Source organism: Rhinopithecus bieti, unplaced genomic scaffold (genome assembly GCF_001698545.2).
Source record: "Rhinopithecus bieti isolate Rb0 unplaced genomic scaffold, ASM169854v2 scaffold_5153, whole genome shotgun sequence".
In the NCBI taxonomy this organism is placed as follows: Eukaryota; Metazoa; Chordata; class Mammalia; order Primates; family Cercopithecidae; genus Rhinopithecus; species Rhinopithecus bieti.
In genome coordinates this window covers 661,976-674,867 of record NW_016804751.1, presented here as the reverse complement: position 1 = coordinate 674,867, position 12,892 = coordinate 661,976, and the positions used below count along the sequence as shown (strand labels likewise).

The following is a 12,892-nucleotide window of genomic DNA, read 5'->3' as shown; positions in this document are numbered from 1 at the left end:
AAAAAAAAAAAAAAAAAAAAATTGAAAAATTAAACAGATGTGGTGGCATTGCCTGTAGTCCCAAATACCTGGGAGGATAAGGTGGGATGATTGCTTGAGCCAGGGATATTGAGGCTGCAGTAAGCCCTGATTGTGCCACTGTACTCTAGCTTGAGTGACAAAGTGAGATGCTGTATCCATTAAAAAAAAAATAATAATTAAATATGAAGGAGACTGTTCAGTTAATTCTCATTTATTTTTGGTTCTGAATTTAAACATTTAATTGCTAGAAATATAAAACAAAGGCTGATACGCCACTTGAAGATTTAAAAATGAATCACAGAAACTCTTTACAAGACCGAAAAATTTTTAAATAACATTCAAAAGCACCTGAAAAAAATCAAATAGCCAAAATAATAACATCACACGTAAATTAACAAAACATGGAAAAACAGCATTTCATTGGAGATTTTTTCATATGGAAACATTTTAGCAATTATATGTGGTTTGCCAATTTCATTGATTAGAAAACATCAACATCAGTTTAGATAGTATTTTTACTTAGTTAACTTTCTTGTTAAACATTCCAGTTAAAACTGTTAAAATCACAATGAGTAAATCTGGTGAACTGGTCATTCGGCAAAGTGGTATTCAGCAGACTGGTTCTGGTAGGCTGGCATATTTTTTCCCTTCCTTGGGGATGATATGGGAAGGAGAGTACCTGAGCTAGGGCAAAAGTCAAGGATTCCAGAGTCTCTTGGCTAAATACTATCAAATAGACCTAAACTTCAAGATTAATTTCGTGCAACTATCAAAACTGCCACTGCTATTTGTAGCAAATATCTGATGCAAATATTTGTGTATTTGTGAAAAGTTATGAAGTCAATCAATGCCAAAAAAAAAAAGTGGAAAAGTTCACAGTAGATTCAGGATACATGCCTGAAAGTTGAACCCCAAAAGTTTACTTTAATGTTTATCAGTTTTACTTTTATGAATTATACTGCTCATTATTAACTCAGTATACTGGACGTGATACTCAGAGTACCTGCCGAGGCAGAAATTGTCATACTTTTTAATCCTGCTTCTCTTGCCAGGTAACAGAAATTGGTACCCGATCCACAGGCAACTTTCTATCCAGTGGCCTATGAAATGGTCACTAACAAAACAGGCTGCTCCATACTGGGTAGTAAGTGGCTAATTCTATCAATTCCCCTCTTGCAGGGTTTGACTGAGAGACATACAGAAGAATTACATGACAATGAAGTAGGCAGCAAAGCAGAACACAGAGAAGGCATTAAGTAGTGGAGACACAGATGAGCTGAGTCACCATGACAGAACACTATAGTAGGAAGCAGCGCATTTATTTAATAAATTTAATAAATTTATTTATTTATTTATTTGAGATGGAATCTCACTCTGTCACCCAGGCTGGAGTGCAGTGGCACGATCTTGGCTCACTGCAACCTCCACCTCCCGGACTCAAGCAATTCTCCTGCTGCAGCTCCCGAGTAGCTGGGACTACAGGCGCCCACCACCACACTCAGCTATTTTTTTTGTACTTTTAGTAGAGCTGAGGTTTCACTATGCTGGCCTGACTGGTCTCAAACTCCTGACCTCAGGCAATCCACCTGCCTTGGACTCCCAAAGTGCTGGAATTACAGGCATGAGTCACCGCGCCCGGCCGCAGTGGACATCTTTACTTAGAACTAACATTGTAATGAAATCCCTAGAGCTGAAGCTATGCTCAGAGAGCTCATTATATTTTTATGTATACAGGCTCACTAAGATACTAATGCAACCTGAAGGATGATGACAAGTTCACTGATTAAAAAACACCGACATCAGTTTAGATATTTTTACTTAGTTAACTTTTCTGCTAAACATTACAGCTTACCATGAAGCCTAAATATAAGTCAGTAGTTTTAAAGTGTATGACATTGTAAGTTTTTATGACATCTCACTATGAAACGTATTCTGTTCTACTTTTCTGTTTATCTTTACAAAAACCTCCATTAACATGAAGGAATCTGAGGAGTCTTCACAACCTTGTGAGGTTAGCCTGACCCCTGGAAGTTTAGCACAGTATCTACTGTCCTCAGACAATTGCTTTACAACAAAACAATGGTTAAAAAAAGGATCTGGTAACAAGTTTAAGTTCAACAAATAGAATGAACTTTGTTGGTTTTTGTTTTGGTGTTGTTTTATTATAATTAATTTTAAAAGTTAAGAAAAGATGAGTGTAAAGACTGATCAAAAAAAGTATGTAGTCCCATTCACAAATCTGGACATGCTGTTTTTAGATCCATGCTTTCAGAGGGATTCTAAGAGTTGTGCTGCAGAAGTACGTTTATGTTAGAAAGTCCCAGGTTAAAATTGAACACGTTTGTTTTCTTAAAAATGACAGGATGCCTTAGAGCCTTTAGCATATAAATAGACCCTGTAAAGTCTCTAACATGTAAAATATGTAGTATTTCCCTAGTTTCTTTGATCACAAAGTTTTGTTTTCTGAAAGGAGGGAAATGAGGAGAAGATGTACCTATTCCTATCTCCCAGAACTAATGTTCCATGGAAATGGAAAAGTGGCTTGGGAAACAATTGCTAGATCATATGTACAAGGTTGTGAGTTTTGCTTGGCTATCCCAATTTTATTGTCCAAATTTATCTTCTCTAGGCCGCTGCATAGAAGGAACTTACAAAAGGAGTTATGATTAAAATTACCTTCTTCCAGCACTATAATATAAAATAACCTTTACTTGAATAAACAGAAAATATTTGTAATAAATAAAAATTTTTATATGGCTATAAGATGATTCTGTATAGATGCTTTTAATGTTTTAATGCCTTGCTACATTTGGTATTCTGGAAATAAACATTTAAAATCTTGACATACCACAACATTGGAATTAAAAGGCTTTTATACGTTGACTTTTGACTATAAGACTGTTTTAAAATTTACTTCAGAAAAAGTAAATAATCCATAAAACAGCATTATCTTCTGTTATCAATTATCAAACTTCTATTTAGAGTATTAGAAAAAATTTTAATACCATTTTTAGATGGAATAAATCACAACCATTACCTTGAGAGTAACAAAAAGAAAAGGATACAAACCTGGGTGGCCTTTTCCAACTGTAATTTAAGATCTGTTAGTTCCATATTTGTATCATGTAGCTGTGCCTTCAGCTTTTCATTTTCAGCTAGAATTTGTTCATAAAGCTATAAAATTTAGGGTAAAAGAAAAAATTACTTTTCTGCTCTCCTATTACTTTAAAATTTCTCATTGATTACTTTCCAATATTAAAACAGCTTAATGTAGCATATGAACTATAAAAGATACATTTAAAAAATCCTTCATGGTTGCAAAGCACAGACTGTTGGTTATGTAAGTGTGTTTGTCCCATATAAAATCTTAAAATTAGTTCCAGCATTCAAAAATCAAGACTTGACAGAAAAATCGGACTTTTCAGGTTATCTTAAAAAAGATTCAGTCATCTGATAAAGAGGGACCACATACCTGCACAGCAACTACAGCTAGGGCTAAGGAGTCACTGTGATCTTTATTTGGAGTCCATGAGATTTTCTGCCCATCACTCTCTCTTGAATTCCCAGAAATGAGATGGAGTACTAGCTGTTATTTATCATTATACTTCTATATTGCTTATAGTGAAATTAAAAGGCAAATGACGTATTTCCTGAAATATTTCAAATCCGGGATAAGATCCAAGACCTTCCCCTTTTCTAATGTTTTGTGTTTCTTAACACTGCTTCTTCCTTACCCCTGCTTTACTACTTCCACCATAATTCTGGCTATGATCATCTCTTATCTAAACTATTCTAATTCCCTGATCACCCTCTAATCTGTTTTGTATATAGGAGCTAAAATTAACTTTTCAAAATGAAAATCTCGTCATTTTCATAGGACAACCATTCCATTTCCACCCACAAACTAAAAACTCTTGAATGGCTTCCCCATGTTCTTAGCATACAAAAAATCTTACAGTGGCCTATAAGGCACTGCATGATCTGGTCTCAGCCTACACAACTGCTGCCTCAAATAAATATTTCTTCCACTCTACTAGCCATAATTAAAATTTAATTATTCCAATGCATCATGTATTCTCCCCCCATCAGGTCTATGTGCGTGTAGTTCCACTCCATTTGGAATAATTTTCTCTCCCATTTTTGCCAGTTAACTATTAGTAATCCTTCCGTGTTTGGCCGAAACCACACTTTCTTTGGAAATCAATCCACTTTCTTTTTTTTTTTTTGAGACAGAGTTTCCCTCTTGTTGCCCAGGCTGGAGTGCAATGGCATGATCTCAGCTCACTGCAACCTCTGCCTCCTGGGTTCAAGTGATTCTCCTGCCTCAGCCTCCTGAGTAGTTGGGATTATAGGCATGCGCCACCACACCCGGGATAATTTTGTATTTTTAGTAGAGATGGGGTTTCTCCATGTTGGTCTGGCTGGTCTTGAACTCCCGACTTCAAGTGATCTGCCTGCCTCGCCTCCCAAAGTGCTGGGATTACAGGCATGAGCCACTGTGCCCACCCAAGGAAATCAATCTACTTTCTTTTGTTATATATTTTATAAAATTGCTTTTCTACTTCAGGTTAACTGTCTCCATTATTTATTCTACATTCATTAGTATGACTATATAATAAGGTCTCTCTCCCCCACTACATGGAAGATGCCCACGAGAGCAAGATAACATCTTCATCTCCATTTGCCCATGAGTAGAATCTCTCTACTTAGCACAGTTCAATTCTTTATTGAATAAATGATGAATCTTATTCATAATGTAAAATGATTCTCTCCCTCACCCGTTCCCCTAACTTGGCTTTTAAAAAAGTATGTAATTCAGACAGCTGCCAGATAACTGGGGACATGTACAAATGCCATAAGCTTTCTCCTTCAATATATTCTCTTAGGAAAAGCCATCTTCTGTTTGGCTGCTTCCTAGTAACAAACAAAGAAACAAAGTGTGCATACATTTGTGCGCACCTGTTTACTGAATGCTCCTTTCCAGCTCAATCATAGCAATGACTTGAGATACTTAAATGTAAAATCATCTTGGATGATTTTCTCTTCCATTTAATAAACAAACAGCTATTTACATTCTACTTACCATCACTTGCCGAAAACTGAAAATGAAAATAAGTTATTTCAAAATACTCATTTCATTATGAGTTTTTAAAATAACATTTGAATATGAGTATCTCAACATAAAAGATAACTTATTTTTATTAAATATAACTAAATAACCCAAGTACCTTTTTAAAGTCAGTTGAGTCATCCTTTTCTAGCCTGCCGCTATAAGGTTTTCTTTCTTCCAAGTAACTGTATGATCCAGAGCGACCCAGCAAGGAATCATATCGATCACCAGCTGATGTAGAACTGGTTTCATATCTTCAAAAGATTTAAATAAAAAACCTTGTTATAGGCTTTTACAACTTATTAACTTACATCCTAGTACATATGTTATATAGATAATATAACATACATATAACTTGACAGTTCAAAAGTGTAGGTCACAGTCTCCCTCTGTTATCTGATTAATTTTTGTGATATATAATAAGTGGGAAGTTATTTTATTTTTTGAGATAGGGTCTCACTCTGCTGCCCAGGCTGGAGTACAGTGGCATGATCTCCGCTCACTGCACTCGACTTCTCGGGCTCAAGTGATTCTTCTACCTCAGCCCCTTGGGTTGCTGGGACTACAGGCACATGATACCATGCCTAATTCTGTACTTTTGGTAGAGATGGGGTTTCAACATGTTGCCCAGGGTGGTCTTGAACTTCTGGGCTCAAGCAATTCACATGCCTCAGCCTCCCAAAGTGTTGGGAGACTACAGGAATGAGCCACTGCACCCAGCTATTTTTTATTACTACTAATTTCCGTTAATTGAGGAAGAGAGTCAACATTTCCATGTTTAAAAGCCAAAACTGGTTTCATATGATTAATATTTTAAATTGTACATTTCCTCCCACATTTTAATATTTCCAAAACCAGAAAATGGCTTACAATTGATGATGCATTCTCGTTTAATTGGCAGCACCTTTCCTTTTTTTAGTAGTAGGTAACACAATGGTGTTCTAAAAATGAATAATGTCTTAGATTTGATGAAATAAAGTATATCCAAAGTGACAGGTAATGGCTTTGTCCTAAACAGGAAAAACAAATCTTACTGGTAAAGGAGAATTTTCTTATTATCTGGTTCTGAAATTCAGATTACCTTTTCTGACAGATGCCATTGGCTCTGCATTTCAATTCAATAGAATCATCAGCAGACAGAAATTTATTATTGGTCTTACAGGGCTGTGGTTAACAGTGATAAGAGAAATGGAATGGAGACCAAAATCAAGGATATAGTGGAGGTTCTCTGAAAAAATGGATAATTTTGAATTAGGTGACACTTTTTGTTTTGTTGTTTTGTTTTTAAAGACACAGGGTCTCACTGTGTCCAGTGAGGAGTACAGGCTGGAGTGCAGTGGCACAATCATAGCTCACTATAACCTTGAACTCCTGGGGGCTCAAGTGATACTTCTGACTCAGCCTCCCCAGTAGTTAGGAATAGAGGAGCATGTAGTCATGCCTAGATAATTAAGAAAAAAATTTTTTTTTTTTTTGGTAGAGATGGAGTCTTGATGTTGTCCACTCTGGTCGTCAACTCCTGGACTCAAGCGATGCTCCTGCCTCAGCCTCCCCAAGTGCTAGGATTACAGGCTTGAGCTAGATGACACTTTTTAAAGTGTCTTCATTGGTTCTCTTTTGTCTAAAGCAGGGCTACATAAGAGAAGATTCTGAATACTTAATCAAATATATTTCTGGCCAAGTGTGGGTTTTATCAGTCCCTGATGTTAATAATGAGATAGTTGAACTAACTTAAGAAACTTTGGAATACCTCTGTTGTAGAGATTTGGGAAAAAATCTCACTTGCTTTGACTAGTGATCTAGAAGTAAAGCCTTTAACAAAGAAAGCTAGTAACAATGATAAGGCCATCAAAATTTCTGTAATTTTTTTATTATCAAATAATTCTATAAACTTACAAAATCCATACATTCCTAGCAAAACATTTTAACAAAGATAAAATAAGACAAAATGTCAATTAAAAAATAAATAAAACATACCTAGAAATGGAATCCGTCTAGAAAGAAAGAGAAAAACATAGGCATACTAAATTTTTATGTTTTCATTAAACTATTAACCTCTGATTAAGTAAATTTAATGTAGTACCAATAGTATTTTCAAACTATTAAACTAACATCTGTTTTCTACATCTGCTTTAATTTACTGAGGTTGTTTTAGAAAGAGGTTCTAGAATACAGAATCACTGTATATTTTCACAGGCATATCATCATGCAATTACATGTGGCAATTTATGGATATCTCCTGTGACTTCCTACAATAATCACTTACAATATTTTTTAATTAAAATAAAAAAGAGACTAAGAAAGATATCTATTACATATACCCACTGAGCAGGAGGAAGTAATATATTTACATTAAGAAATGTCGAGTTTACTATGATATCTCAAAGCAGTCATTTTACTCATTTTTGTGTCTGAGGCAATGAGAAGCAAACAAATGAACACCTAAGGTACTTATACATAACAGTATATACATATTTTGTTTAAAATTTACTTTCTGGAAATCTAGCTATATACCTTTAAGGTTAGCAGTTAGGTGATAGGAAATTTAATTTTCTCAAGCAAGTGGTATGCTACACTCAAGTTCCAGAAAGTCTTATTTAAATGGTGAAATGATTAATAGGGTAAACCACTCTTATTGGGGCCAAAGTAGTCTTTTCAGTAGTGAAATTTAGCCTTTTCTTTTTCTATTGAAATACTCACTGATTCTATAATTTAACTATACAGAATGGTTTGTTAAACTTCTTAATTTAAATATTAGTGATTTCCCATTATATTTACCTTTGGAGATACTGTCAAATTACCAGGTTACTTTTGGGATTGTTAAGCCTATTTTGGACTAAAAATGTTTTACTAAAGTCTATGTAAATTTCCTCTGCAAAACCAATTTTAACTTTGCTCCTTCCATTGTTTTTTAAGGTAATGTTTTGTTTTATTGATTTACTCTTTGGTTTTACAACAGCTAACAATTTTAAAGAATAAATTTCAATTTTCAACATATTCAAATTCAGTAAAATGGCCATTCATGAACTAAAATGTCTACATATCAATCAAAAATAATACATCTCACCTTATAGTTTGCACTTACACTCACTGATTTAAATTTTAAAAATAGAAAGTCTAGTCACAGCAATCACTCAAATTCCGTTTGTCTTTAAAAATCATGGTGTTATCACTGATTATTATTACTGTTTTTGACATGAGGTGTCGCTCTGTTTCCTAGGCTGGAGTGCAGTGATATGATCACAGCTTACTACAGCCTCGATTTCCTGGCCCAAGTGATCCTTCTGCCTCAGCCTCCCAGTTAGCTGGGATTACACGCATGCAACACCATATCCGACTAATTTCTTAAATTTACTGTTGAGATAGGGTCTCCCTGCGTTGCCCAGGTTGGTCTTCAACTCCTGGGCTCAAGCAACCCTCCCACCTCAACCTCCCAGAGTGTTGGGATTATAGGCCTGAGCCACCATGCCCGGCCTATCATTTAAAAACTTTTAAGAATTGTGGTAAAAACCACATAATGTAAAATTTACTATGTAAACTGTTTTTTAGAGTATATAGTTCAGTATTTTTAATTATATTCACATTGTTGTGCAAAAGATCTCTAGAATTTTTTCATCTTGCAAAAATAAAACTCTATATCCATTGAACAATTTCCTTTGTCCTCCTCTTCCTAGCTCTTGCAACAATGGTTCTACTTTCTGTTTCTATGATACCCAAATAAAATAAGTGGAATCACATAGTTTTTGTCTTTCTGTAACTTGCTTATTTCATTTAGCATAATGCCCTTGTTCCCCAAATTTTAAGATTAATTTTCCAAAGTAAAAATATGTTTTTAAAGATAAAGATTAAAACATATAGAAGGATATTCAGAAATATCTGACTATGGTATTGTAAGTTCATATAATGGTATACAAAGTTCCTGTGTAATTTCTCATCCCTCCATTCTCTAGATAACCACTGTTATCTAACCACCCTTTTCTGGACACATAACATCTATGTGAATATAGAAAATATTGATCTACACACATACATTGCATCTTATTTATTTATCTACATCCATTCTTCTTTTTTCTCATGGTGTAGTAGTTACTAGGTTTAGGTGAGATGACATGTAGCCCATGTTGGTAGCAAAATCGCTGCAACAGTTCAGTGATAGGCCCTGTCTATCCTAAGCCTATAATCTCATCCCTATGAGGTAAATCAGCCTGAGGATGAAGCTGACACAAAGGACTGCAGAATATAACTGGAGTACATTTTCTTTGTTTAATCCAGTTTGACTTAGGTTTCATATTGTTATTTATATTTGTTATATTTATTTATATGTTATTCAATTACTTATAACTAAAAGAACTCCAACCTATTTAATAGAACAATCTATTTGTTCTATTAAATAGAACAATATTTTATTCTATTTACAATAGATTGTTCTAACAAATAGAACAATCTATTTGTTCTATTTGTTCTATTAAATAGGTTGGAGTTCTTTTAGTTATAAGTAATGAATTAATCTATTTAAAGTAAACAAAAAACACTTAAATTCAAAATAAAAAATTTTTCTTTTTAGAAACAATGTTCCTCTTCACCTTAACATATCTCACATATAATGTTAACAGTAAAACTAAATACAATATACATCAATATGCTTCAAAATTACAACTTTAAAAGCCAGATAATCTCCCTTCCACTCCAGCTTGGTGAGGGTTGGAGTCTGCGTGATAAGGCAATGAGAGGTGTCAGACGGGGAAGGTTTATTAATTTCCTCCCCTCTTGTTTACCTGTCCATTGTTTTTCATGGAAAGATGAGAATTTACAGGGTACCACTGGGAAAGGAAGATGACGGATAAGTTGATAGAATATAATAAAGAAGGGACATAGGTAAATTGGGGAGTTCTGATAACTGATAAGCAAATAGTTTAGGTAACAGTTAAAGCTTTAGGTCTGCAAATAATGTAACCTCAGAACCAATTCACTCCTCAATGTCTGGCCACCTAAAGATAAAATAAAATTTTGGGGTGGAACTAGGCAAACCTGGCCCTAAAATAATGTTCAGTTACCTAGCAAAGGCAACCCACTTTTGTTCACTTCATGTTACTGTAGATCCTTCCTGATTAAAAAGAAATGTGTTTGCTCTATTAAGGAACTTCAACTCAAAATGAATAAAATAATATTAATATGACCAGAATGCTATTTCAGGATAAACAATGCCAGGTTTAGAACTAACTCGTGTTGTTCAGCTCTATCCTCATATGAACAGAAATATTTTAAATATTTTTTAGCTTTCTGCACAGCCAAACAATCAGCAAGCGGGTAGGGGAACTTTCAACCCTTGCTGGCCATGCAGCCTTGCCATTCAAACTTGCTTTAAGTCCTTCATCAGTACTGAGAGGAAAAAAATGTCTTTTAGATTCTAAACATAAAAATCTGTTGCAGACTCTAAATTTCTAAATATATGTAAAAGAAAGTTAAAAGATGCCTATCTTCTCCAGAACATAATTTTGAAATAAAATCTGAGCCTACTACTTTCGGATTTCCACTACTTCTGAGTAGCTTTTAGATATTTTCCTTTGGCCAAGGGTACTATTTCTTTTTTTGCTTTTTCTTTTAACTCCGAAGGTTAAATGACATACAATAAATTACATGCACTTAGAGTGTACAATTTGGTGAGTTTTGGCAGTTCTCTATATCCATAAAACCACTGCTAGGATCAAGACCCAGAACATTTTCATCACCTCCAAAACATTATTTTGTGACCCTTCCCAGTCCTTTTAATCCTGATCCCCAGGCAAACACTGATACTGGATACCCGGCATGTAGGTAGAGTATGCAATAACTGTTTTGCATGAATAAATATAATAAAACACAATTTAAACGGATTATTAAAAAATATGAATACTTCTCAATACAAAAAGTAATGGTATTTNACTTGGGGTATTCTGTATAATACAGTGTGAGGATAATAGTATCCTCACACTATTGTTACTTCTATAAAGTATATGTTTAACTTTTCTATATTAAAAATCAAAAGAAAAATAGAAAACTATTTTTTGATTTCCCCATCTGCTCTTCCTTTGTCATTTATGTATGATTTTCCTTCTCTTTTTAAACTTTTAAAAATAGACATATGCACTCTTGATTCATCAAGTCGAATATATATTTTGTCCACAGCATGGACAATGCGAAGATATTAAAACTCTTGAACTCCATTTAATACTTTCCTATATCTTTGTGCTATTGTTTTCATATGTCTTAGCTCTTTATATAAGCTGCATATGACAATGTTATTTGTGGTACATTTAATTAATTAATTAATTAATTAATTAGTAATTAAGTAAAATGAAAATGGACTAAAACACTGCAATTAAAAAAAGTTCAGAAAAAAGTTGACCTAAATATGTTGTTTATTAAAAAAAAACAAATAAATTGAAAATAACGGAAAATATATATTATACAAAGATAATCAAAGAAAGCTTTTCAAAAAAGCAGAATTTAAGGTAAGATACAATATTAAGAGATAAAGAGGAACATACAGTGAGAGATCGGTCAGTTTAACAGGAACACAGCTGATTCCATGTTTTCAGTGAAAGAATAGTTAGAAATTTTCTTTAAAAAATATTTTTATAACAATAGAAGTAAATGTACTGCTACATACAATAGCACAGATATATCTTATAAACATAACACTGAGTTATAAAATTTATAGTTCTAGTCAAGTGCTCTTCAAAAACAGGCATAGTTAACTATGGTGTTAGAAATCAGGATATTAGTTAACTTTGAAAATGAGGATAATAGGGATTGAGAGGGAGAACATGGGGGCAATCTACACTGCTGCTTTTATCCATCATTCTGAGTGGTGATTACATAGATATGTTCCCATTGTGCTAATCCATTAAGCTATACATGTATGAGTTATATTTCTGAACATGCCATACTTCAATAAAAGGTTTATTTTTTAGAAAATGGACACAAAATCAATGAATAGCAATGTCAGGCCTACATTCAAGGATCAGGAAAAAAACACTAATTTTTACAAGACTGTTGTAATTTGATAAGCAAAGCACTGTTTCTATTTAGCATGCCTTGAGATGGAAGTAATCTGTAATGTAGATCTTATAATGGTATTTATGAAAATGAAATTTAAATAGACCCCTTAGATATTCTTGTAAGATGTTTTTACAAGTAAAGGAGCAGTTTAGCTATTATAAAATAATCAATACATGCACTCTGAGCTTCAGACATTATTATTTCTATTCCATAATTAGGTCAGAACTACTCCTTTTAAGTAGTACCAACAATCTAAGTAGTTAACTATCCTTAAAAATAACTTTTCTTATTTAACAACTCAACTCAGAAAACACAGTGATGATTTAAGGAATATATAATCTAAAGCATATAAGAAATTATTAGTATGTACTTCTGGACACATTAAGAATACCCACTGCTGGGTGCGGTGGCTCATGCCTGTAATCCCAGCACTTTGGGAGGCCGAGGTGGGCAGATCATGAGGTCAGGAGATCGAGACCATCCTGGCTAACACAGTGAAACCCCACCTCTACTAAAAAATACAAAAAATTAGCCGGACATGGTGGGGTGCATCTGTAGTCCCAACTACTTGGGAGGCTGAGGCAGGAGAATGGCGTGAATCCGGGAGGCAGAGCTTGCAGTGAGCCAAGATCACGCAACTGCATGCCAGCCGGGGTGACAGAGCAAGACTCTGTTTCAAAAAAAAAAAAAAAAAAAAAAAAAAAATTATAAAAAAATTAT

At 34.1% G+C, this 12,892-nt stretch overlaps 1 protein-coding gene across 1 annotated transcript in view; it reads right to left on the bottom strand.

Annotated features, from left to right (window-relative positions):
- PPP1R12A (protein phosphatase 1 regulatory subunit 12A) overlaps positions 1-12,892 on the bottom strand; it is a 165,036-nt gene that overhangs the window by 9,064 nt on the left and 143,080 nt on the right. The window contains 4 exon segments of the mRNA XM_017870370.1: positions 3,091-3,195; positions 5,250-5,385; positions 7,109-7,125; positions 9,907-10,028. Coding sequence (XP_017725859.1) covers positions 3,091-3,195; positions 5,250-5,385; positions 7,109-7,125; positions 9,907-10,028 — 380 coding nt within the window.